Below are 24,522 nucleotides of genomic sequence, written 5' to 3' on the forward strand. Positions count from 1 at the left end.
GAGTCTGTCTCTTTGGCAAATGCTGACTAATATAGTTGGGCTGAAAACTAGCATGACCAATCATAGCAGGCCTGCAACATTGTCTCACCATATGTTTTGAGACATTTTCACTGCTGCTGCTCCCTATAAATGAACAGAGTCCATGGAAACTTCAATGAGGCATTCTTTTCCGATCGTGTGTATTCACAGAGGAACTAATGGCATTTGTTCCTTGTGTTTTCTGAACCTTGATGTTGTCATGTGATTTTGTTTTCCATTTTGACAGTGCTATACTTGTGGCTGGATGATCTCACCCCAGCTTTTCTTCTTCCACGGGATGGTGATGATGGTGTATGTTTTAAAGAGTTCTCTCAGATTTCTCTCTCTCTCTCTCGTTAAAACTTCTTTTCATAGCCCCAAATAAAAATGCTCATTGCATCTTTCCTTCTGCCTGCCCCATTTTGGAATGAGAACATAAAGCCTTTGGGTCCCCTAAATGTAACTTACGCATTTTATGTTCCAAGCTTTATTGAAGCATCTGAAGATGGAGCATTCAGCCAGTCAGGAGTGTCTTGAGATCCTAAGCAGCCAAGAAATCCTAGGGCCTTCTCTTGTATCTTTTCCATGGTGAGTAACCTTGTATTCAGTGGAGAAGAGAGAAGGAGACACATCAATTATACAGAACTATTCTTTGGAACGCCTGAGTGTCCATTTATCTTTCTCCCTTGGGTGGGGGAAACCACTTAGTCATTACTAATAATGTTAAATAATACAAAATGACAACATGCTGGTACTTTTGAATACTGACAGAGACCTGGAATGTAACTTTGGCACAACTTTAAAACCACAGGTCTTCCCGTTTATGTCTTATTGGAACAAATCACTTCCCCTCAGACTCCCACAAAGCCTCAAAGATGATGACAAAAGACAATGTCATTTCCTTCTTGTATGGAGAGAAGAAATAAAGTCAGAGAGCCCCAAGTTTCCCGAATGGAAGACTAGTCAATATTATATGAGAAGAGCAAAATCCGTCTCCTTAACTGGGCCCCTCATTCACCATTTATGGGGTTCTCAGGGCTTTGGTATCAGCTGTGGTCACAGTGTTTGATAGTAAGAGAGACGTACCTATTCATTTTGGGAGAGAAGATATCTCGTGGTATTTCTGATATAGCGCCTTGAATTCTTGAAGGAAAAAAATTGGTTTATGTCAATGCCAGGGCATTGGTGCTATTACTGAAGTTCTAAATCCCAGGGATGACTTAGAAAAGATTTAAAGACCAAAGTCGGTAAGTGGAGGTTTTTTAAAACACCACAGATGGTTTCCCCTCCCCTGGCCTTTTTAAGGGTCATTCCTAAATGAAGCAAACCAACCGCATACTGACTGAATCTTATACCCTTCATCCCTGTACATTCAGCCTTTCTTAATGAATTAAGGGGTGAGGGAAGAGGCTACTAGATTATTTTTCTGAAACTGACACATAATTGTTATGTTATGAAACTGACACATAATAGCTTTGCTACCAAGCTGTTTTAGGGGTTTGTTTGATGGTTTGTCCCTGTTAGCTTTGTTCGCTTTGGATGGTTTTTCTTTTAACGATTGTTACATTTCATGTGATCTGACTCTAGCTGTTTAGGGATTTTTCTGAGACTCTCTCTAGGCTGAACACCGACAAACTCTGTGTGTGTCTGGGAGTATAACATGAGTGCCCACGTGCCTGCCAGTCTATCTCAGATGCCCTGCGGTCATAGTGGGGTTTGCGATCAACAAGCCTCTTCAGAATGCCCTGGTTTTCCATGGTGATTCTCACTAGCTCACGGTTCCTTGTTTCTCTGTTTAAGCTGAAAAACACAAAACCCCGAAATGGGTGAAGAAGGAAATGCTCATCTTGACGAGTGGGGGAGATGAAGTCATGAGATCATAAATGCCAGACTGTCTAAGTGCAGGGAGTAAACTGTCCTGCTGAGCCCACAGGCCCCTGGGACAGCCTGTTGGTCTGCACTGCACTCCGGGAAACATGCACCGCATTCGCAGGTTTATATCAGTGGTCCTCAACCCTGTTGCCCATGAGAAGATTCTACTTCATTGATCTGAGGTGAACCGTGCACACTGGCATTTTCTTAAAATTCCCCAAGGATTATAATGTAAAACCAGGATTGAGAACTTCTGGTTGGGGGAAGGTCTCCCTGTGGATAAATCACAAACGGCTGGTGACAAGTTTTGGGTCACCTCACTCCTCTCAGCTTTCAACTTATACCAGAATATACCAGGATATAGAATGGCATCTTGACCATCTCCTCCCCCCCAGCAAATTCTTTCTCTTGCATGCGCTTCTTTTGTATCCCTAATCACACTGCATTGTCATTATTTCCATAAATATCTCCCCTACAAGACCTTGAGTTCTTTGAGGTAAGGAAATATACATCTCATTTCATCTTTATTATTCCTGGTACCTAGCACATAGTAGTTGCTCAGGAAAGATTTCTGGAACTGATTTTAAGAATGTCACATCATAGCCCCAGCCATGGTGCTATGGAACGGATGCCTGTGTCCCCCAAAATTCTTATGTTCAAATCCTAACCATGAAGGTGATGGTATTAGGGGGTGGGCCTTTGAGAGCTGATTAGGTCACCCTAATGGAATTAGTGTCCTTATGAAAGAAGCCTGAGAGAACCCCCTTTTTCCTTCTGCCCCGTGAGGTTACAGTGAAAAGATGGTTGTCTATGAAGCAGGCCCTCATCAGATGCCGAATTTACTGGCACCTTGATCTTTGGACTTCCTTGCCTCTAGAACTATGAGAAATTTTTGTTGTTTATAAGCCACCAGTTTATAGCAATTTGCTATAGCACCCTATAATGGACTAAGACACATGGCCACCATTTTATAAAAGTGCGCAGTGCATTCTTGTGACACACTGAATAGGACTCTGAAAAGTCTCTTAGATGAAATAAAAGCTCCTTAATGCTAGAGAAAGGTCCCCATTTTTAAAGTTTTCATTCTGTGTAACATGGTCTGTTTGGCTCTCCCTCAAGATAACTTCCCTTAAGTACTTCTCTGACTTGGGAAAACCTCACACTAAAACCCAAGAGGAAAGTCAATTTTGACTTTTCAAAACTGAAATGAAGACAAAGAACATTACCTCTTGGAAAAATATTCATTCCAGCAATCCACTTTGGCAGGGCCGCGATGGGCATTTGCGATTTTCTGACACAGTTGCTTGTTTTCATACTCGATTTTGTTGATTTTCTTTTGTTCACCCTGGTAAGAAACCACACCTCACCATGGTGACACCATCAGTGCACTGCCCCAACACACAATGACTTAGTGTTCCCCTCCTCTGAGATCGTGGGAAAGGGGTGCATTGAGGGCCACAGTGGAGACTGGAAGCAGAACTTAAAAGACTGGGCGGCCGGGCGCGGTGGCTCACGCCTGTAATCCCAGCACTTTGGGAGGCCGAGGCAGGCGCGAGGTAATGAGACTAAGACCATCCTGGCCAACACGGTGAACCCCTGTCTCTACTAAAAATATGAAAAATTAGCTGGGCATGGTGCTGCATGCCTGTAATCCCAGCTACTCCGGAGGCTGAGGCAGGAGAATTGCTTGAATCTGGGAGGCGGAGGTTGCAGTGAGCCGAGATTGTGCACTCCAGCCTAGGCAACAGAGCGAGACTCCGTATCAGGGGGAAAAAAAAGACTGGGGGTGACGTGTGGGGAGGAGGAGTATTAACAAATCTTTGAGTAGATGGGTATTTAGAAGGCTCTGGGAAATTGAACCTCTTTAGGAAACAGACTGGAAGTCAATAAAATACATCTGCACATCTGCAAGCAGCAAGAACAAATACCTGTAGTTTGCTCAATTTTAAAATGTGATTTGTGTGCACCACTGGAGGTTTGGTATCAACAGTAGGCTTCGCTAGAGAAGGGGGATAAAAGGGAACAATGTTACATCACAGGAATTCCAGTAGCGGCCTCAGAAAACCAGCACTAGACAATGTCCTTGACTAATGAACAATTTCGAATTAGGACCTTAATGCGACTCAAGAAGTTTGGTTTGATTTATCAAATGAACATCTCTGGAGAGTTTTGAGCAGAAACAAAAGAATAGTGAAAATAAAATTTACAGAGATAAATGTCCTTCTAATCCAATGAAAGAGCCTCTCTTCCAATCTTTTTCCAATATTATTAGCCTGTCTATTGGCTTCTGAAGTCTTATCCCCTTTCTAACGCACTTCGGCTTTAAGGAGTTTAAAAGAGTATTTCCATCCAGTGAACTCCCTGGTGGAAGATACATTTTGTTATTGGTGCTAATGCCCTCTTCCCCAAACTCAGCAGATAAGGCCATATCATCCCAAAGCTGTGACCTGGTCTGGTTTACTGTTGATCTCTTTATGGGGTACCATTCCAAAATCCCTAATAGCAGTGTCCAGCCCAAACTGCCCACATACCTATTTGTATTCTATTCTTGTGAGATACGTAGTGGCCAAAGTCCAGTTTCTTTCTGAAGGTTGTGCTTTGCCTGTGATTAGAGACGATAACAGGGTAGGCCAGATAATCCAGGGAATTGTTCATCTTCTCTTCCTAGTCTCACTTCAGAAATGAGGTACCCAGACTCCTCTGTGAGGTGCCTAGCTGTCCCCATGACAAGCTGTCATAGTTACCCAGTTATGACATCAGGGACAGGTCCCGGGAAGGGAGTAGGAGCAGCAGAGCATGGCTGGCTGCCTCTGGGCTTGTGTTTTTAATGCTAACCTCGGCTCAAGTCAAGATGAAGGTCAAAGAACTCGAAAGCTTTCCCCCCTGCTTAGAATGCAGATGCTGCCAGCCAACACCAGAAGGAAAGAAGTGGTGCACCGGGAGGGGTGGGCAGGCACGGGGTGGGGTGAGGGATACAGAAATTCCAGCCTTGGTTACACATCTTGGGCTATCAGCTAAGTAGTCTCCACTGCAATAGCTCCCCTGAAGGTGCAAGACCACAAGTTTTGGGGGAGGAGAAAGTTGACCCTAATGATAATCGGATCCAATTCCTTTTGCAAATGAGGAAACTGAAGACCACAGCAGCAGCAACGTTACTCAAGAACCAAGTTGGTGGCAGGACTGGGCTCAGGATGTGGGGTTCCTGAATTCAAGGCCAAATTTGCCCTTTTGCAGGAAGGAAACTGCCAGTTTTTCATGGCAGTAGGGGAGGGCGGCTTTCCTCCAGTACAGAGACTATCTTTTGTACTTAGTGGGAGTTCAGGAAATGCTGAGTGGCTTATGGTGGGCTGGCATCTGCTCCAGGAAGGGCTGCAGAAGTCTGATTTATCTCCACCCCAGCACAGGGTATAGCACCCACTGGGTGCTCAACGCATTTGTTGATGAAGGACTAACACTTATTGAGTGCTCGCCATGCAGTGCTGGGTGCCTTCTTTGAATGTCACATTTAACCCTTCCAGCAACCCTAGAATTAGGTACCATTACTATCCCGCTTTTTTTTTTTTTTTTTTTTTTTCTGCAAACAGGCTCAGGTTAAGTAATTCCTCAGAATTCCAAACCTGACTGCTTTTAAGCACGACGATGACTCTCAATGAATGTTGAAAGCAGATGCGCCGCAGAGTAGGGCTTCTCAGACTTTGATCGTAGGGACCTCCTGGGGTCCGTAAAATGTCCACTCTGATCCAGCAGGGCTGGGCTGGGGCGGGGATTCTGTCAAGCGCCCGGGTGGTGCCTCCACTGCAGGGAGCCGCTCACGAGCCGAACCCGGCGGTCCCTGTAATCATGAAAGACTGAAGCGACCCCTAGGTGTACCCCCGCCACGAAATGTTTATTGGGCCCTGCATTTAATTCAGGGAAGGAAGTTACAGCGCTTGCCAGTTTACAAAGATACACAAACGGCCTGGACCGGGATGGGGCGAGGACCCCTGAGACTCCAGGGCGGTGGCGTCTTCCCCCCGGGACGCGCCCAGGAGTGGCGCGCGGGGCCCCCGCGTCACGGCGCCCGCGCTCCGCAGCTCCCGGAGCCCGGCGGGCCCGCCCCAGGGGCGGGACGGGGCGGCTCCCGGCGCGAGCCCCCGCCCAGCTGACCCGCCGCTCTCCGCCTCGCTTGCTCCTGCCGGGCGTGCAGGGCCCCGCCGCCGCCATGTCGGGCTCGTTCGAGCTCTCGGTGCAGGATCTCAACGACCTGCTCTCGGACGGCAGCGGCTGCTACAGCCTCCCGAGCCAGCCCTGCAACGAGGTCACCCCGCGGATCTACGTGGGCAACGCGTGAGTCCCTTTCGCGAGCCCGGCCCCGCCGTCCCTCTCGGGACGCCCCGCCCACCCGAGGCTGGGGTCGGGGTGTCGCGAGTCTTGGGTTGGGGGAGCCCGGGCGCGATGGCCCCTCCGGGAGCCACAGCGGGGGCTTGGGAGGGGCCTGGAGTCGACGCCTACCCCCGCGCGTGGGGCCAAGGAACTGGAACCCTGCCTGGCCGGGCGCGGCCCTTCCCCGTAGCGGGGTGCACGGAGCCCGGGTGGCGCCTGCCCGGGTCCCAGCCGCCACCCGCTTGGGGCTTGGCCTTGGGCGGGGTCGGGGCTACCATGTTCACTTAACAGGTGGCCCTCGGTCGCCCGGCCGGTCTCCTGCCCGCGCGTCATGTGACAGCTGCCTGGTTCTGCAGTGAGGTCACCGCGGAATGTCTGCCTTCGCCGCCATGGCAACGGGCCGACGTCACAATTCGGGCATGGAATTTTCCCGGCCCGGCAGTCCCGGATCAGGGAACCTAAACACCCCAAACGAGCGAGTCCGGGGAGCTGGGCCGGGATTTCCAGGCCCCCACCTTCCAGATGTGATTTGATTTACAGGAGATTCTAGAACGGTCCAGTGATAACCCCCCTAAGGACCTGAGCCACCACCTAGAAAAGGCTCTTGACCTTTCACCCCCAGGCTCTGTCACCCAGGCTGGAGTGCAATGGCGAGATCTCGGCTCACTGCAACCTCTGCCTCCTGGGTTCAAGCAATTCTCCTGCCTCAGCCTCCCGAGTAGCTGGGATTACAGGCGCCCGCCACCACGCCTGGCTAATTTTTGTATTTTTAGTAGAGACGGGGTTTCACCATATTGGCCAGGCTGGTCTCTTGGCCAGGCTGGTCTCAAACTCCTGACCTCATGATCCGCCCACCTCGGCCTCCAAAAGTGCTGGGATTACAGGCGTGAGCCACCGCACCCGGCCAGTAAGAGATTTTTTTTAATTTAAATTTAAAAATTTTTTTCTAGTAAGAATGTCTAATCAGCAGGAAAGAACCAGTGTTAACATTCTGAGATGTGAAATAGGAGCCACAAGAAAGAATATATTAGCATGCCTGTACAGCCTTGGAAAGGCTCAGGTTGGATTTTCATGATACTCTGAGGACCCAGTTACCAAAATCCTAAGCTTCATGGCTCAGCCCAAGGATGGCATGTTGAAAACTCAAAACTAACCCTCCTCCCATTTTACAGAGGAGGAAATGGTGGCTCAGAGTGTGTGAGGGACTACAAGGACAGGGTCAATGTCTTGTTCATGTATGTATTTCCTGACCTCCGCTATGACCTGCTGTTTAGCCTGCCAAGGACTGCCACGGAAATGGGGGTCATCATGGAACTAGAAGGGGTCCATCAGGCCCCAGCCTCATGGGGACAGTTCTCATCCATTCCATCATTCATTCACCAGTCTGAGCACCTGCTTTATGTCAGGCACTGTACAATGTTCATTCATAGTAGAGATAGTAATAATGATAATTGTAAATTTTTTGAATGTTGAATTATTAATAGTATTAGAGGCCTGGCGCGATGGCTCACGCCTGTAATCCCAGCACTTTGGGAGGCCGAGGCAGGTGGATCACCTGAGGTCAGCAGTTCGAGACCAGCCTGACCAACATGGTGAAACCCTGTCTCTACTAAAAATATAAAAATTAGCTGGGCGTGGTGGCTGGCGCCTGTGATCCCAGCTACTCCGGAGGCTGAGGCAGGAGAATCATTTGAACACGGGAGGTGGAGGTTACAGTGAGCCAAGATCGTACCATTGCACTCCAACTGGGCAACAAGAGCGAAACTCCATCTCAAAAAAAAAAAGTATTAGAGAAGGGAGATGAATGGGAGTGACTCTTCAAAGTGTTTTTTTCTATCAGCCACTGCTTCACAGTCTTGCGCGGTGTCCTAAGCAGGAATAAACAGAGTCCCACAGTGTCAGCCAAAGGCTTCAGGAATTGGAAAGCTCTAGAGACACCCTTCCTCTTGCACCAAGCAGCAAGCAGGCCTTGTTAGCCTCAGGAATCCCGCTTGCTTGGGCAGGTTGGCCATTCAGCTGTCATCACTTCCCAAGTGGAAACCAAGGTTGTACACGTCTGGTGTAGCCAGAGTGGCAATTGCTGATGGCCACTGTAGAAAATACATCCCTTGCCCTCTAAGCACCTCTGACCTTGACTTGGCCAGGGGTGTGGGGGTTCCTCAACAGGGAGGATCAGTGAGCACCAAGCACCATGAGGATTTGGGCTCCATCCCCTTAACAAAATCAGGGCCGCAGCCACGTCCTCACAAGGCAGAGCCAGAGCCTGTGTGAGCCACATGTGCCAGGCCTTGGGGGTTTTGCAGCAGATGTGGGCATGAGGGGCAGAGTGAGGTGGAAGATAGAGCAGGGCTGGATGTCGGGAGAAAGGAGGTCTTCTCCCAGATCTGCCACCAGCAGCACACGGGGCCTGTGCCCATCCCTCTGCTCATCCTGTTGGGCCTGAGTTCAAGCTCTGTTAAGCAGGGATATTGCCATCCTTGTTCCTCACAGGGCTGCTCGCAGTGGGCAAACAAGATCACACAGGAGGTGGCATTTTATAAAGTATAAACTGCTATTTGGACTGGGATGTTTTGTGAGATGAAATAAAGGGGCCTTTTCACCATTCAGACCAATTATTATTTTTATTTTATTTTATTTTATTTTATTTTTCGAGACGGAGTCTCACTCTGTCACCTGGGCTAGAGTGCAGTGGCACAATCTCGGCACACTGCAACCTCCACCTCCCGGGTTCAAGTGATTCTCCTGTCTCAGCCTCTGTAATCCCAGAGTAGCTGGGATTACAGGCATGTACCACCACACCCGGCTCACTTTTGTATTTTTAGTAGAGACGGGGTTTCACCATGTTGGCCAGGCTGGTCCCGAACTCCTGACCTCAGGTGATCCACCTGCCTCGGCTTCCCAGAGTGCTGGGATTACAGGTGTGAGCCACTGCACCCGACCTTAGATAAATTATTTTGTAACCTCCCATAGTTCTGTTGGGGCCACTTACTCCCCAAGTACTAAATCACCCAAAAGAGCTTTGGAAACGTAGCCAGTGGAATGTGGTAGGTAGGATCCCTCTGGGGGCAGGGAGGGGGCTGCCTGGTACGTGACAAATTTATTCTTTTGCACTCATTCACCGCTTATTTATTCAGCACCTACTATGTAGCAGGTACTATAGCAGATGGTGGGGAAACAGACTTAAAGCAGACATGGTTCCTCTCTCAAGGAGCTCACAGCCTGGATGTCTAAACACAGAAGCACAATCAAGCATTAGAATCATAGTGCTCACTACCGTGTCCAGCTCTGTCAATGGAATAGCCCATTTAATACTCATAACAACCTCAAGGAGAAGGCACTGTTATCCCCATTTTACAGAGAGGGAAACTGAGGCACAGAAAGGTTAAATGGCTTGCTTAAGGTTGCCTGGCTAGTACCTGGGCTGGATGCAGACCCAGTTAGTCTGGTTCCAGAGCCCATCTGTAACCAGTTGGCTAAGTACACCCCCACCACAGCTTAGGGAGCGTGGGGCCAAATGGAATGGAGGGGAGACAAACACTGCGGAGGGTGTGAAAGATGAGAGGGCGCATTTCTCCAGAGAAGGTGGGAAAGAGCATTCCAGACAGAGGGGACAGCATGGCTATGAAACCACCAGTCTATTTGGGGAAGCTGCTGGCAATTCGATATGGCCAGAGTGAGGGAAGAGGTCATAAGATGAGGCAGGAGAAGCTGGCAGGGGCCAGAGCATGGAGGGTTTCCTTGCTTTGCCAAGAGGCTTAAATCCTTCTCCATCTTCCTCCCCCTGGGGCTGCCATTTGGTTGGTTAATCATCCCCACCACTGTCTCCTGTCCAGGTCTGTGGCTCAGGATATCCCCAAGCTGCAGAAACTAGGCATCACCCATGTGCTGAACGCGGCTGAGGGCAGGTCCTTCATGCACGTCAACACCAATGCCAACTTCTACAAGGACTCCGGCATCACATACCTGGGCATCAAGGCCAACGACACACAGGAGTTCAACCTCAGCGCTTACTTTGAAAGGGCTGCCGACTTCATTGACCAGGCTTTGGCTCAAAAGAATGGTAAGGGACCTCCCACCAGGAAAAGATGGGAGGCAGCTCTGACTGGACTGTCCCTCTGGAAAACAGGCCCACAACAGGTCTCTTCTTGGAAACTCCCTTGTTTCCCATCTTCTGGGGTGAATGACAGAGCTGTAGGTCTCTCTCTGCTCACCTGGCTGCCTGTCAAGTGGCCCCATGTGTCACAGGATGTGCAACTCATTCACACCATGGCAGCCCCAGGGTCCTTGCGTTTGACTGCACTTTGGCTGGAGGTTGGTTTCCAGTTGCTTACACGTCCCCTATTCAAACAGCTGTAACGATGAGGAAGATGTGTTAATGTGTTAATGTGCATGGCAAGAAGTCCTGAGGTGAAGGAGCATGGGGGCTGGTTGATTAAGGGGCTGCTTGATTCAGCAGCTCCATGGTGGCATCTGGACCAGGCCCTTTCCCTTTCTCTCTTCTGCCACCTCAGTGTTGGGTGCTCCCGTCACGGTCCCAAGATGGGATCCAGTCACCACATCCAAGCAGGACAAAGTACAGCAGATGAGGCCCTGCAGCCATCTCTTCCCACTTTTTTTTTTCCTCTTCTCTCTCTCCTTTTTTTTTTTTTTTTTTTTTTTTTTTGAGATGGAGTTTCACTCTTGTTGCCCAGGCTGAAGAGCAATGGCGCGATCTTGGCTCACCGCAACCTCCACCTCCCAGGTTCAAGCGATTCTCCTGCCTCAGCCTCCCAAGTAGCTGGGATTACAGGCATGCGCCCCCACGCCTGGCTAATTTTGTATTTTTAGTAGAGATGGGGTTTCACCATGTTGGTCAGGCTGGTCTCCAACTCCCGACCTCAGGTGATCCGCCCACCTCGGCCTCCCAAAGTGCTGGGATTACAGGCATGAGCCACCGCGCCTGGCCACTCTCTCTCTCTTTTTTAAAGAGACAGGGTCTTGCTATGTTGTCTAGACTGGTCTCCAACTCCTGGGCTCAAGCAATCCTCTCACCTCAGCCTCCTGAGTAGCTGGGACTACAAGCACGTGCCACCATGCCCAGTCTCTCTCTTGAAGAACAAGTAAAACATTTCCCAGAAACACCCCTCACATCTCATTGGCTAGAGATTCACGTGATTGCCTGGCAAGGAGAAAAGGGGTAGCTGCGGTCGGCTTAGGTTGGCAGTCAGCAAACCACAGCCCCCCTGGCCAAATCTTCCAGCCACTTACAAAACACTTCCTGCAGCCCCCAAATATAAGATAAGACTGAAGGAGAACTACCAAGGCGCTGGCAGTCACCAAGGCATTCCAGCAAGAAACCCTAGAAGGCCACAAAGCAGACATCAGCTGAGCAGCTGGGCCACTCGCCCTTTCTCCCTTTCTGCTTTTAGCTCTTTCTCTCAGCTCCTCCCTTTACCTCTTCCTCCCTCCCCACCCCAAACCCTCCCAGCGGAGGGGACCCCCGTGAGGTGTGAACAGCCTTGGCTGTACTGCACTGATGACTCTTGGGCCCAGCAGGCTCACTGTCTGAATGATTTCCAGTAAACAGAATTTTCTAGACCACTGGACAGTGAACGCTCAGGGCTCAGAGAGAAGCTTTACTGCGGAGTATCTGCAGACTTTGCTGACAGGCCCCTCATGGTCCTTCCTGGTCACTGTCACCCCCCGACCCTGCTCACCTCCTCCACTCCAGCTGTACTGAGTTCCTCACCCTGTGTAAACATAGGCTGGGCGAAGGGGAAGGATTTTGTTGTTCTCGTGTAATAGCAATTGGTTATTCATTCAGGGAATTTCAAGCTCTCTGACTTTGTTTCCTCTTTCCAAACAACTAGGAACACGCCCTTTTTTTGACCTGTCTCAGTCCAGGTGTGCTGGGTCTTTAGTCTGAAAAGTTCTCTCTGCCTCTCCCTACCCCTTCCTCTGGCAAACTCCACCTTGTCCTTGGCATGGTGTCCTCTCTTCCATGAAGCCTGTCCTCAGGCTGGGTCTACTTTGTTCCTTGTCTGTCTCCTTAGCACCTGATGTAGCATCAGGCACATAGTAGGTACACTGCAAATGATGAATGAGCAAGTGATGAAGAATTCCATGGGCTCTAATGCCAAGTATAAATGCTTCTAAGAATGAGTGGCGAAGTGAGTCAACAGAAACATGCTGGCCTCCGACAGTGTGTGGGGCCCAGGGACCCATCACTGAGAGCTGGGTGGGATGGCTGAGGGTGCTCAAGAGGGAGCAGTCACTTCCAGCTGGGAAAACAGCTTCATGGAGGAGGTGGCATCTGGGCTGAGCCTAGAGGAATGGGAGGTTGAACTGGCCCCTTTCCCAGTAGGCTCTGTGTGCACTGGGCATGCAGAGTATGTTCTAGATGGTAAGGTGGCTGCTCTGCAGAGGGTCTCATTCCTAGGGTGGGGCAGGGGAAGCCCCACTCTGAATATTTCGGGCATACAGGCCGGAGGGTGAATGGGCAAGAAAGTGGAGGACTCCTGCTTCCTGATTTGGAAGGCATTGGGAAAATAGAGTGGTGTTTTGGGGGTAGGGTGATAGGAGCAGAAGAGACTCTGTTGGACTCTGGGCTAGCAGATTCCTTGCCAAACAATGGCCTTATAGAGGTGTTAGTAGGTAATAATTCACTCAGCTAGTCAGCAAATATTTATTGAGCACATAGTGTATGCTAGAGATTGTAACGCATCCAAAAATCAATGCCCCACATTTCTTGCCTTTTTTTTTTTTTTTTTTTGAGACGGAGTCTCACTCTTGTCACCCAGGCTGGAGTACAGTGGCTCACTGCACCCTCCACCTCCCAGGTTCAAGTGATTCTCCTGCCTCAGCTTTCTGAGTAGCTGGGATTACAGGCATGTGCCACCATGCCCAGCTAATTTTTTGTATTTTTAGTAGAAACGGGGTTTCGCCATGTTGGCCAGGATGGTCTCGAACTCCTGACTTCAGGGGATCCGCCCACCTCGACCTCCCAAAGTGTTGGGATTATAGGTGTGAGCCACCATGTCCGGCCATTTCTTGCTCTTAAAGAATTCGTCCTCTGGGAGAGAAAAGTCGATCTGCGCATGTCTGGCAATGACACAGGACCAGGGCTGCTGTAGTTGAGGGTGTACTAGGTGCTACCAGAGGATGCCCAGTATTGGGTAACATTTATTGAGTGCACATGGATGCCAGGTGCTAACCTAGAGGATTCATGTGTCCTCTCCTTTAATCTTCTAACCACCTTGTGCAATGGGTACTATTGGCCAGATAAGAAAACTGAGGCACCTTGAGGTTAGGTGGATCATGAGTTAATAACCAGTGTATTGGTCAGGATTCTCTAGAAAAAACAGAACCAATAGAATATACAGTCTGTCCTCCATATCCGTGGGTTCCACATCTGTGGATTCAACTAACCGCAGTCTGAAAAATATTAAAAACAACATAAAAAGATGTTATGTCTGTACTGAACATGTACAGATTTTTTTTCTTGTCATTATTCTCTAGATGATATAATCTAATAAATGTTTACATTGTCTTGGGTATCATAAGTCATCTGGAGATGATTTAAAGTATAGGGGAGGATGTGCTGTGCAGAGGTTATTTGCATATATGATGTCATTTTATAATCAGGGACTTGAGCATCTGTGGATCTGGGTATCGGCAGGAGGTCCTGGAGCCAATCTGCCCTGTGGATATTGAGAGATGGTGTCTATTTATATATATATATACACACACATACACACACACACACACACACACACACATATATATATACACGCACACACACACTATATTAAAATAACCCCATCTCTACTAAAAGATACAAAAAAATTAGCTGGGCATGGTGGCATGCGCCTGTAGTCCCAGCTACTCAGGAGGCTGAGGCAGGAGAATTGCTTGAACCCGGGAGGCGGAGGCTGAAGTGAGCTGAGATCGCGCCACTGCACTCCAGCCTGGGCAACAAGAACGAAACTCCATCTCAAAAAAAAAGAAACAAAACACTACCAGCACCCTGGAAAGCACCCCCAGTCTCTATGCTCCACCACCCCCATCCCCAGCTCCCAGGGCCTCTGCCATGCGGGCTTCTTTTTTTTTTTTGAGACAGAGTCTCGCTCTGTCACCCAGGCTGGAGCACAATCTCAGCACAATCTCACCTCACCGCAACCTCTGCCTCCCGGGTTCAAGCAATTCTCTGGCCTCAGCCTCCTGAGTAGCTGGGATTATAGGCTCGCGCCACCACACCCAGCTATTTTTTTATATCTTTAGTAGAGACGGGATTTCACTATGTTGGCCAGTCTGGTCTCGAACTCCTGACCTTGTGATCCACTTGCCTTGGCCTCCCAAAGTGCTGGGATTACAGGCATGAGCCACTGTGCCCAGCCCCTTGCAGGCTTCTGACAGCACAGATGGTTTTGCCCGCTTTCCTACTCTGTGGGCTCATCCACCTCATATGTGTGTGCTGCCTCCGTGTTGCTTCTGCTAAGTGGCAGGCTGGTCATTCTTTGTATTTGTCCTTTCTACTGTGGATGGGCCTTTGGGGGTTTCTAACTGTGGGCCATGATGTGCAGTGTTGCCTGTGAACATTCTGGCCCATGTTCGTGAATGTGAATGCGTATCTCTATTGGACCTGGGCCTGGGAGTGGGATTGCTGGGCCAGAGGGGGATGCACGTGTTCAGCTTGAGGAGATACCGCCGTGCCGCACAGCTTTCCAAAGTGGTTGTGCCAATTCACGCCTCACCTCCCCCAGCCACGCAGAAGAGTTCCAGTTGCCCCATATCTTCACCAGCACTTTGGGTTTTCCATCCTTTTCATTTTAGCCATTCTGGCAGGCACACAGTGGCGTGACATTGTGCTTTTAAGTGGCACTTCACGGAAGAGTCTTGACCAACGCCATGGTGTGATGGGACGCCCCCAGCTCACCACGTCTCCCCTGTTTCTTACAGGCCGGGTGCTCGTCCACTGCCGGGAAGGTTATAGCCGCTCCCCAACGCTAGTTATCGCCTACCTCATGATGCGGCAGAAGATGGACGTCAAGTCTGCCCTGAGCATCGTGAGGCAGAACCGTGAGATCGGCCCCAACGATGGCTTCCTGGCCCAGCTCTGCCAGCTCAATGACAGACTAGCCAAGGAGGGGAAGTTGAAACCCTAGGGCACCCCCACCGCCTCTGCTCGAGAGGTCCGTGGGGGAGGCCGTGGGCAAAGGTGTCCCGAGCTGCCATGTTTAGGAAACACACTGTACCCTGCTCCCAGCATCACAAGGCACTTGTCTACAAGTCTGTCCCAACACAGTCCTGGGCCACTTTCCCCACCCTGGGGAGCACATAAAGAAGCTTGCCAAGGGGGGCGTCCTTGCTCCCCAGTTGTCCTGTTTCTGTAACTTATGATGTCTTTTCCCTGAGATGGGGGCTCAGAGGGGGAAGGCCTGTGGCCTGCATGCTTCCCGATGGCCCAGGGCAGGAGGTGTGTGGAAGTGTAAGGCCTACGATGCTCACACAGGTCCCTCATGACCTCCCTTCCCCAACTCCCGAATCCTCTCTTGAGTGTGCACCTCAACACCTTGAGCCCTAGTAAAGGAACTATGCAAATGCAGGCCACTCTCCCCACCACGTCTGTGCCCCGCACTGTCCCCACAGCCTTCCACACCCTGTGCATAGGCAGCCCTCTCACGTCTTGAGGTCCGAAGCTGGGGTGGGGGTGTCCGTCAGTTATTAGTGGATGGAGATTCCCACAGCAAGGCTGCATTTGAATGATTTCCTTAGGATGAATGGTCCCTACACAAAGAGGCCTTGTGGGCAAACCTGGAGAACCCTCCTAAATCCATAGAGTTTTCAAAATGTGAATCTTTGGAAGCCTTGAGTTCAGAATCTGCTGCTCTGGAATATTTCCCTTCGATCTTATCTCAGTCACTTCGTTTTTGAGAAGAGTGATGCCTTGGGCATGCTTTTTTTTTTTTCTTTTTTAGAAAACAGGGTGTTGAAGTCCAACCTATTTAAAAACCCCACCATTTGGAGAATTACAAGGGTTTTGTCCTGAATTATAGTGTTGGCAAGCCCAAGCCACTCGTGCTAACTGCTTTTTGTCTCGGTTGCTATTCCAAGAACAGAAGGAGGAAGTTGGCCAATTACAGTGTGTGTGCATGGGTGTGTGTGGGGGGGTGTGCCTCTCAGAAACGCGGCCAGAAGACAAGCAGGGAAGTGAAAGGTCCCAGGCACACACCCTGCCCATTGCAGGTGGCTCTTACAGCTCTCTGGTGCCAGCACGGGATCCCTGAAGTGACTCAGCCAGGCAGACATGAGACATGGCGGAGTGTCCAAATGGATCCTTTATTGGTGGTAGAGCAAAAAAACCCAAACACGATAAACCTTTCAAAAGACTTTCTAAGGATGATATTGGAATGCACTAGCCCTCACATGTGTATGCACATTTGCCAGAATATAAGAGTTTTGTTTTAAATACAGTCTTGTTAGGATTTTACATTATTGTTATTATGGAAAGTGATCGTGATGCTATTTATCTTCAGGGTCACTCTGGGCAAAGAGAAGGTCCTCAGCCATGCCCCCAGCACCTTGCACATAGGTGTCTGATAAAAGTTTAAGAAATTAAACACTTTTTGAGCACCAAATATATATAGGGCATTGTTCTGGTGGGTGTGTCACGCTCCCAGAAGACTGAATTCATGGTAGGATCACTCGCAAGGCCTTGTGAAGGAGTCTTACCTAAAACGAAAGAAATATCAGGGACTTTTGTTGACTATTTACAACTCAGTTTTACATTTAAATTCAGGCAGTGTTAATATGCCAAGGTAGGGAATGTGCCTTTTTCAGAGTTGGCCAGGAGCTCCTGGCTGGGACACGGAGAAGCAGGTGTGGCGTAAGGCCTCACTCCCGGCTGTGAAGGTCTCTGATCACACAGAAGCAGCCCTGCCCAGCCTGGTCATTTGCTGTCCGCTTTTCTCTGTGACCACAGCAGCCCTGAACAACCAGTATGTGTCTTCTTCTCCAGATAGTGAAAAAGGTGTCCAGATAAACCCACCTAAGTGAAATGGCCATCCTGTAAACTGGGTACCTCACTGCACAGCTTCTAGGTAGCCTTCCAACTTAATCTAACTTGAGCCTCACAGTAACCCTGTAAAGTTAGTAGAGCTTGTTCTTGTATTGTGACCTTTTTTAAAAAAAGGAACTGAGGTTCAGAATGATTAAGGGCCTGGCCCCCAGGGTTGTCCAGCTCCATAAGGTGGAGCTGGGCAAGATTTTGGGTTTGCTGCTCCCTGAAGCTGGATTCTTTCATACGATACTCTTTCTCAAGAAGGGGGCTCCCTGGGATTTCCAGGTGTACTGCACTTACCCTCAATCCAGCCCCGGAGAAGCAAGTGAAAAGGGTGGGTCCCTCATAGGCTAGAATGTGCAGCTCTTTCTCCAGGTGGGATGTAGCACCCCGAAGTAGAGCTTTCTGCTCTGCTCCTGGAAAAGGCTAGGGAGCTGGAGCTGGGGCTCCCCTCCCATGACCAGGCAGTGGTCACCCCATGGGACAGGCACAGCTACTTACGCGAACACAGCAGGTTGGTGTGGCTGGCTAACTAGGACCTCTCGAAAGTCTCTGTGGGGGCATGAGGGAGAAAAGGCCATTGGGAGAATTACTGCCTTTACTTTGGGACTACTTTTATGCTGATAACTTGGGATTTCTTGATAGTCCTTCACCCCTGAAACCCCGTATTTACTTAACAAGATTTAGCTCTTAGTTCTTCAAGTAAAATTAAAGTCTCTTGTGTAAGAGCCAACACATGCCCAGTTGTGGATGGGAGCTGTTCCTGGACAGCCTTCTACTGCCTGGGAAGTGATGGAACAGGAACTCAGGGTGCCCTTACCCCCTCCCCAGACCTGTTCCCTTTCTTTGACTGACAGAGCACCATCCAGGCAAAATTAGAGCGCCAAATGGTTTTCTTCTCAATCTTAAAGCAGTATACCTTTCCACAGGCTCGTCTGTGTCCCTGCCACTCTGAGTTATCCAGAAACCACCACCTACAAATGAGGGGACTCATCTAGAAGACCTCTAAGGTCCCCTTTTGGCTCTGAGGGGTCTCTAATAATCCCCACTTGGAATTCAGCACCGCAAGGAAATTATGGGTATGTGAGCCATAATATGATGGCCAGCAGGTGGCGCTGCCTTCCACCCATGGTGATGGATGGTTTGGAAAGGGAATGTTGGTGCCTTTTGTGCCACAAGTTAAGATGCTACTGTTTTAAAGGAAAAAAAAAAAAAAAAAAAAAAAAAAGCACTGATCTTCAATATGAAGACATGAGCTTTTCTCGCAGGAAATTTTCTTTTTCACAGAACTGGTGTCAGGAATCACTGAAGGGCTAACCGTGATAGTCCTTGCAAGTAAGTCAAGGTTTTATCCTGATTGGAAATAGAAGACATTTCCGGTTGAGAGAACAGATTCGTTGGAAGCTTAACTTTTGTTGCCTCTTAACTCCGCCAAATTTTAGGGTAATTTGATTGTGAAAGAGTGAATTTTTCTGGACAGAAAAGGGAGAGCTACCAAATTGGTTTTTTCTTTTTTAAAGGAAGTTTAATGTCCATTGTATCACAAATCAGTGTTAAAACACCAAAACTTTAGCCAAAATAAATGTCTTACATTACAAAGGTATTGTTTTTTTGTCCTTCTTATCACAGTTGATATTCTTTTACGTTTTTATGCTTAGCTTTTTTTGTTTGGGCTTAGCTTTCATATTTGCGATTTCTAACTTTTTAAAAATAATCATCTAAAACATAGTCGTTCTGAGCTAGTTATAGGTTCCATGATGGCACTGTTTATGCAGTAGATATTGATGAACACCTTTCCAGTACCAGAAATGTTCTGGTAGGAATATTCTTAGGTAGAATGGCCATAATGGTCCTGAGTGAAGGAGGTAAGGTTTGTGCTTCTAAGAAAGCAGGGGACTAGGGTGTTCATCTCAAGGTAGCCTCACGTGATGACTGGGTGACATTTTGAGATTTGAGTGATCCTGCAAATGAACAGTCCCTAAACATATCCCCTTCCCCCAGATGCCTTAAATTCCACTATTGGTGCTATGTTCCTTTGAATAAAAAACCTTAGAGAAAGTAGGTGCCTTTTCCTCCCAGACAGAAGTCTGGGCAGAGAAAGCCTCTCAAGGTTCCCATTCCCTCTATCACATGAAGCAATTGGACTCGCTTCCTATTTGTCAAGACTCTGACAATGTAATCTTTATGGTTCTACACAAAATCTTAAGGCAGAGCACTAGAATATAAAACAGGTAAAAGTTTTTAAGTATAATTTTTAAAAAAATTTTTCATTAAAAATAATACTATATGTACATAGTAATACACTTAAACAATGCAAAAGGCTTATACGGAAAAGTGAGTCACTTGCTCCTTCAATCTGTCTCCCCATAAGCATCATATCCTTAAAGGAAAATGTCAAGCATATATAAGCACACATATGTGCATACGTGTGTACATACAGAGATATCTCTGCTTTGTTGTTTGTTTTGCTTAGCTTATATTATGGTTATTGTTTTTATTGTTCTACCCCCTTCATCTTAACAGCTACATAGCATTCCATTGTGTATGGATGTGTAAATAAAGGCAAGGTGATTTGGACGTCCCTCAATGCAGGCTACTGCCTAAAAGCAGAAGTTTGCCCTCCCAATCCAGATATTTCCTTTTTACCACCTACAAGTGGGAGCAAAATCTGTTTTAAAATGCAGCCAATAAGGAGAATCCTCAGTTTCCATTAATTAGAGATAGGGGCCTCCTCCAGAACCAAGTAGAGAATGAAACCGGATGACCTTTGAGAGTCCTTCCAGATCAAAGATTCTATGATCCCAAGGAGTCAAAGGAGCATAATATACTTTCCAAATTTGGCCTGTCATTCAAAGTCTGGTCCAAATGCCACATCTTACCATAAGGATCCCAGATCCTCCCCAGGGGAAAGAGATTGTTCTCTCCTTTGAAGGCCCATAAGAAAATTGTCCTTTTGAAAAAAATGCATCTGGTGAGGATGTGGAACAACAGGAACTCTTTGTTTCAGTGGGGAATGCAAAATGGTACAGCCACTTCGGAGGACAGTTTGCAGTTTAGTTTCTTGCAAAACTACACATGCTTTTATTGCACAATCCAGCAGTCATGCTCCTTGGTATTTATTCAAATGATTTGAAAACTTAACGTTCGTATAAAAACCTGCACACAGCTGGGCATGGTGGCTCATGCCTGTAATCCCAGCACTTTGGGAGGCTGAGGTGGGCAGATCACTTGAGGTTAGGAGTTTGAGACCATACTGGCCAACATGGGGAAACCCCTTCTCTACTAAAAATACAAAAATTAGCCAGGTGTGGTGGTGCTCACCTGTAATCCCACCTACTCGGGAGGCTGAGCCAGGAGAATCACTTGAACCCAGGAGGCGGAGGTTGCAGTGAGCTGAGATCACGGCACTGCACCCCAGCCTGGGAGACAGAGCGAGACTCCGTCTTAAAACAAAACAAAACAAAAAACCTGTACAAAATGTTTATACCACCTCTATTAATAATTGCCAGAACTTGAAAGCAACCAAGATGTCCTTCAGTAGATGACAGTAGGTGACTAGATAAACCGTGATACATCAAGACGATGGAGTATTAGTGCTAAAAAAAAAAAAAAAAAGCTGTTCGTGCCATGAAAAGACATGGAGGAACCCCAAATGCATATTACTAACTGAAAGAAGCCAATCTGAAAAGACTATGTATGGGTATATTCCAACTCTGTATGACATCCTGGAAAAGGCAAAAATAAAGGTACAGTAAAAAGATCAGTGGTTGCCAGGGGTTGGGGAAAGTCGGGGAGGGATGAATAGGCAGAGCACGTAGTTTTTTTGGACAATGAAAATACTGCCCATCTGTATGATACTATAATGGTAGATGTATGTCATTATACATTTGTCCAAAGCCATAGGATGTACAACACTAGTGCTGTGATGTAAACCATGGACTTCAGGTGATAATGTTGTGTCATGTAGGCTCATCAATCATAGCAAATGCACCACTCTGGTGGCGGGATGTTGATAACAGGGGCAGCTGTACATGTGTGGGCACAGGACATAAATGAGAAATCTCTGTACCATCCACTCAGTTTTGCTGTGAACCTAAAAGTGCTCCAGAAAAAAAATAAAGTTTTTTTTAGAAAAAAGCATCTGAACCTTTTTTTCAGTGGCATTGATCACCTTCCATCTGGTAGTGGAGTTGTTTGGATGCGGCAATTATTTCTTCCATGGTATGCGAGCTCCTGGAGAGGGAGTGCATGTCCCCCTTGCTTTATTAAATGTTTGGCGAGTGAACATCGGAAGAAGCAACTCGACAGAAACAAAAGCTGGTAAATAATCACATGGAAAAGCAGCTTTTCTAGAAATTAAGTTTCAACTATTAAATTCAATGTTTAAAAAAATCGGCTGGGTGCGGTGGCTCCCGCCTGCAATCCCAGCACTTTATGGGATTGTGGGAACACCTGATGTCAGGAGTTCAAGACCAGCCTGGCCGACATGGCGAAACCCCATCTCTACAAAACAAACAAAAAAAATGCAAAAATTAGCTGGGTGTGGTGGCGGGAGTCTGTAGTCCTAGCTACTCGGGAGGCTGAGGCAGGAGAATTGCTTGAACCCAGGAGGTGGAGGTTATATGAGCCAAGATCACACCACTGCACTCCCGCCTGGGTGACAGAGCGAGACTCTGTCTCAAAAAAAAAAAAAAAAAAAAAAAATCAACATTCCAAACCCAGTGTTGACAGTCTTATTTATGGGTTGAACTGCATTCCTCCCAAATGCATATATTGAAGTCCTAAGTCACAGTACCTGAGAATGTGACCTTATTTGGAAATAGGGCTATTACAGATGTAACTCGTTAAGTTGAGGTCATTAGGCTGGGCCTAATCTAATATGCCTGACCTCCTTAGAAAAAAGGGAAAATTCGAACACAGAGAGAATACCATGTGAAGATGAAGGCAGGGATTGGGGGTGACACTTCTGCAAGCCAGTGAATGCCACAGCTTGTCAGCAGCCAGCAGAAGGCAGGTAAAAGGCCTTCCTCACTGTCCTCGAAGGAACCAACTCTGCCAACGTCTTGAACTTGCACTCCTAACCTCCAGCTCTGTGAGATGACTTGTGTTGTTTATGCCACCCAATTTGTGGTACTTAGTTACGGCAGCCTCATCAAAGTACCACCTATGGGAGCCTCTATTTTGCAGGTGAGGGCGGGGACTGGGCTGAGTTTTCTGGAAAACAGCCCTGCAATACCCTCATCAGACCACCAAACTCTTCACACTCCCTCAGACACAGCATTCACTTCCAGAAATAACTCTAAAGTTTTGTTTTGTTTTTTTAAACTTTGTGGAATACTACTCAGCCAAAAAAAAAAAAAAAAAAGAAAAGAAAAAGGAACATGTTACTGATATGTACAACTTGGATAATGGAAATAATGCTGAGTGAAAAAAAAATCCACAAAGGCTACATACTAATTGATTCCATTTATATAACTTTTTTTTTTTTTTTTTTTTTTTTGAGACAGTCTCACTCTGTCACCCAGGCTGGAGCACAGTGGCGCGATCTCAGCTCACTGCAACTTCCGCCTCCTGAGTTCAAGCGATTCTCTTGCCTTAGCTTCCCAAGTAGCTGGGATTACAGGTGCGTGCCACCATGCCCAGCTAATTTTTGTATTTTTAGTAGAGACAGGGTTTCGCCATGTTGGCCAGGCTGGTCTCGAACTCCTGACCTCAAGTGATCTGCCTGTCTCGGCTTCCCAAAGTGCTGGGATTACATGAGTGAGCCACCGCACCTGGCCGCATTTATGTAACAATTTTGAAGTGAAAAAAAAAAAATGACAGAAATGGAGATTAGATGAGTAGTTGCCAGGGGTTAGTTGTGGGAGGGAGGGAAAAGGAGGGAAGGAGGTGGGCAACCTGAGAAAGACTTGTGGTCACAGAGCTGTGCTTTATCTTGACTGTGGTGGATCCCCAAATTTACCCGTGACAAGATTGCATAGAACTAAGTATACACACACGTGAATGCGTGTGCACGCACACAGTAGAGGTTAAACCACGGGAGATGTGGGTAAGATTGGTAAATTGTGTCAATATCAATATCCTAGTTGTGATATTGTCCTATAGTTTCGCAAGGTGTTATTGTTGTGGGAAACTGGATAAAGGATACACGGAGTCTGCATTTTCTTTTTTTTATTTTTATTTTTTGAGACAGGGTCTCACTCTGTCATCCAGGCTGGAGTGCAGTGGCACAAGTATGGCTCACTGCAGCCTCGACCTCAACCTCAAGTGAACCTCCCACCTCAGCCTCCCAAGTAGCTAAGACCACAGGCGTGCGACCCCATGCCCAGCTAATTTTTAAATTTTTTGTAGAGACTAGGCCTCACCATGTTGCCCAGGCTTTTATTTCTTATATTTAAATTTATAATTATATCCACATTTTAAAATTTTAATTTAAAAAATTACTCCGAGGCCGGGCATTGTGGCTCATGCCTCTAATCCCAGCACCTTGGGAGGCCGAGTTGGGCAGATCACCTGAGGTCAGAAGTTCGAGACCAGCCTGAGTAACATGGAGAAACCCCCGTCTCTACTAAAAATACAAAATTAGCCGGGCGTGGTGGTGCATTCCTGTAATCCCAGCTACTCGGGAGGCTGAGGCAGGAGAATTGCTTGAACCCAGGAGGTGGAGGTTGCAGTGAGCCAAGATTGTGCCACTGCACTGCAGCCTGGGCCACAGAGAGAATCTGCCAAAAAAAAGAAAAAAAAAAAATTTCAGCCGTACAAGGATGTTCATAGCAACCCTGCTGAAAATAGGAAAAAAAATTGGAAATAACCTAAACTACTCACAATAGGAATCAGCTAAAACCCTGGGGGTTTAATTCCAGGGAATACTGTGAACAATGACAAGTTTGTGGGCTGAGTAAAAATAAAGAGCTGTCAATGACTTAACATTAAATGAAACGGCAGAAGATGTCACAGCAGGTTCTCGCTGAGCCATTCAGAGGGGTGTGGATCATTTGGAGGTTCAAGTCCACTGGATTCTTCTTTTTCCTTTTAATATTACTTCACTTCCAAATAAGGAAAGGAAAGGAAAGGAAAGGAAAGCACGTCCAGTCCTGAGACTTGCCATCCTGCAGTCACCCCTCCTTTTGTCTCCAGCAGGTGGCAGACGCGTTCCAGGGATGAATCCCACTGCCTCTGTTTAATGCAGACGGTCCAGCCGCTCCCAACAGCAGGTGGGGCTATAAGCATCC

The 24,522-nt window shown here is 47.7% G+C and overlaps 2 protein-coding genes across 3 annotated transcripts; one reads left to right on the forward strand and one right to left on the reverse strand.

Annotated features, from left to right (window-relative positions):
* Positions 1-489: 489 nt before the first annotated feature.
* On the reverse strand, positions 490-6,625 carry CFAP97D1 (CFAP97 domain containing 1). 2 transcript variants are annotated; one of them, XM_001153338.6, is made up of 7 exons: positions 6,528-6,625; positions 4,422-5,722; positions 3,819-3,889; positions 3,117-3,235; positions 1,695-1,818; positions 1,105-1,161; positions 490-615 (listed from the first exon to the last, which is right to left on the reverse strand). In XM_001153338.6, the coding sequence occupies exons 2-6, from the start codon at positions 4,543-4,545 to the stop codon at positions 1,105-1,107; spliced, it is 495 nt and encodes a 164-aa protein (XP_001153338.1). In that variant the 5' UTR covers positions 4,546-5,722; positions 6,528-6,625; the 3' UTR covers positions 490-615. The 2 variants fall into 2 exon arrangements, with proteins under 2 accessions (XP_001153338.1, XP_063655657.1); XM_063799587.1 differs by lacking the exons at positions 1,695-1,818; positions 6,528-6,625.
* On the forward strand, positions 5,974-18,889 carry DUSP3 (dual specificity phosphatase 3). The gene is made up of 3 exons (XM_016931727.3): positions 5,974-6,216; positions 10,086-10,312; positions 15,190-18,889. Exons 1-3 carry the CDS (start codon positions 6,092-6,094, stop codon positions 15,393-15,395), a joined length of 558 nt encoding a protein of 185 aa, XP_016787216.1. The 5' UTR covers positions 5,974-6,091; the 3' UTR covers positions 15,396-18,889.
* The last annotated feature ends 5,633 nt before the right edge of the window (positions 18,890-24,522 follow it).

Source organism: Pan troglodytes, chromosome 19 (assembly GCF_028858775.2).
Source record: "Pan troglodytes isolate AG18354 chromosome 19, NHGRI_mPanTro3-v2.0_pri, whole genome shotgun sequence".
Lineage (NCBI taxonomy): Eukaryota > Metazoa > Chordata > Mammalia > Primates > Hominidae > Pan > Pan troglodytes.

What these genes read in the sequence shown, in the direction of transcription:
- CFAP97D1 (XM_001153338.6), bottom strand. Translation starts at nt 4,545, where the DNA reads ATGAACAATTCCCTGGATTATCTGGCCTACCCTGTTATCGTCTCTAAT. An exon ending in AATGAATATTTTTCCAAGAG is followed by an intron (nt 1,819 to 3,116) that starts GTAATGTTCTTT and finishes TGTGTTTTTCAG; the next exon opens with CTTAAACAGAGAAACAAGGA. An exon ending in CATCTGAGATAGACTGGCAG is followed by an intron (nt 1,162 to 1,694) that starts GCACGTGGGCAC and finishes TTTTCCTTCAAG; the next exon opens with AATTCAAGGCGCTATATCAG.
- DUSP3 (XM_016931727.3), top strand. Translation starts at nt 6,092, where the DNA reads ATGTCGGGCTCGTTCGAGCTCTCGGTGCAGGATCTCAACGACCTGCTC. An exon ending in CGGATCTACGTGGGCAACGC is followed by an intron (nt 6,217 to 10,085) that starts GTGAGTCCCTTT and finishes TCTCCTGTCCAG; the next exon opens with GTCTGTGGCTCAGGATATCC. An exon ending in GGCTTTGGCTCAAAAGAATG is followed by an intron (nt 10,313 to 15,189) that starts GTAAGGGACCTC and finishes TGTTTCTTACAG; the next exon opens with GCCGGGTGCTCGTCCACTGC.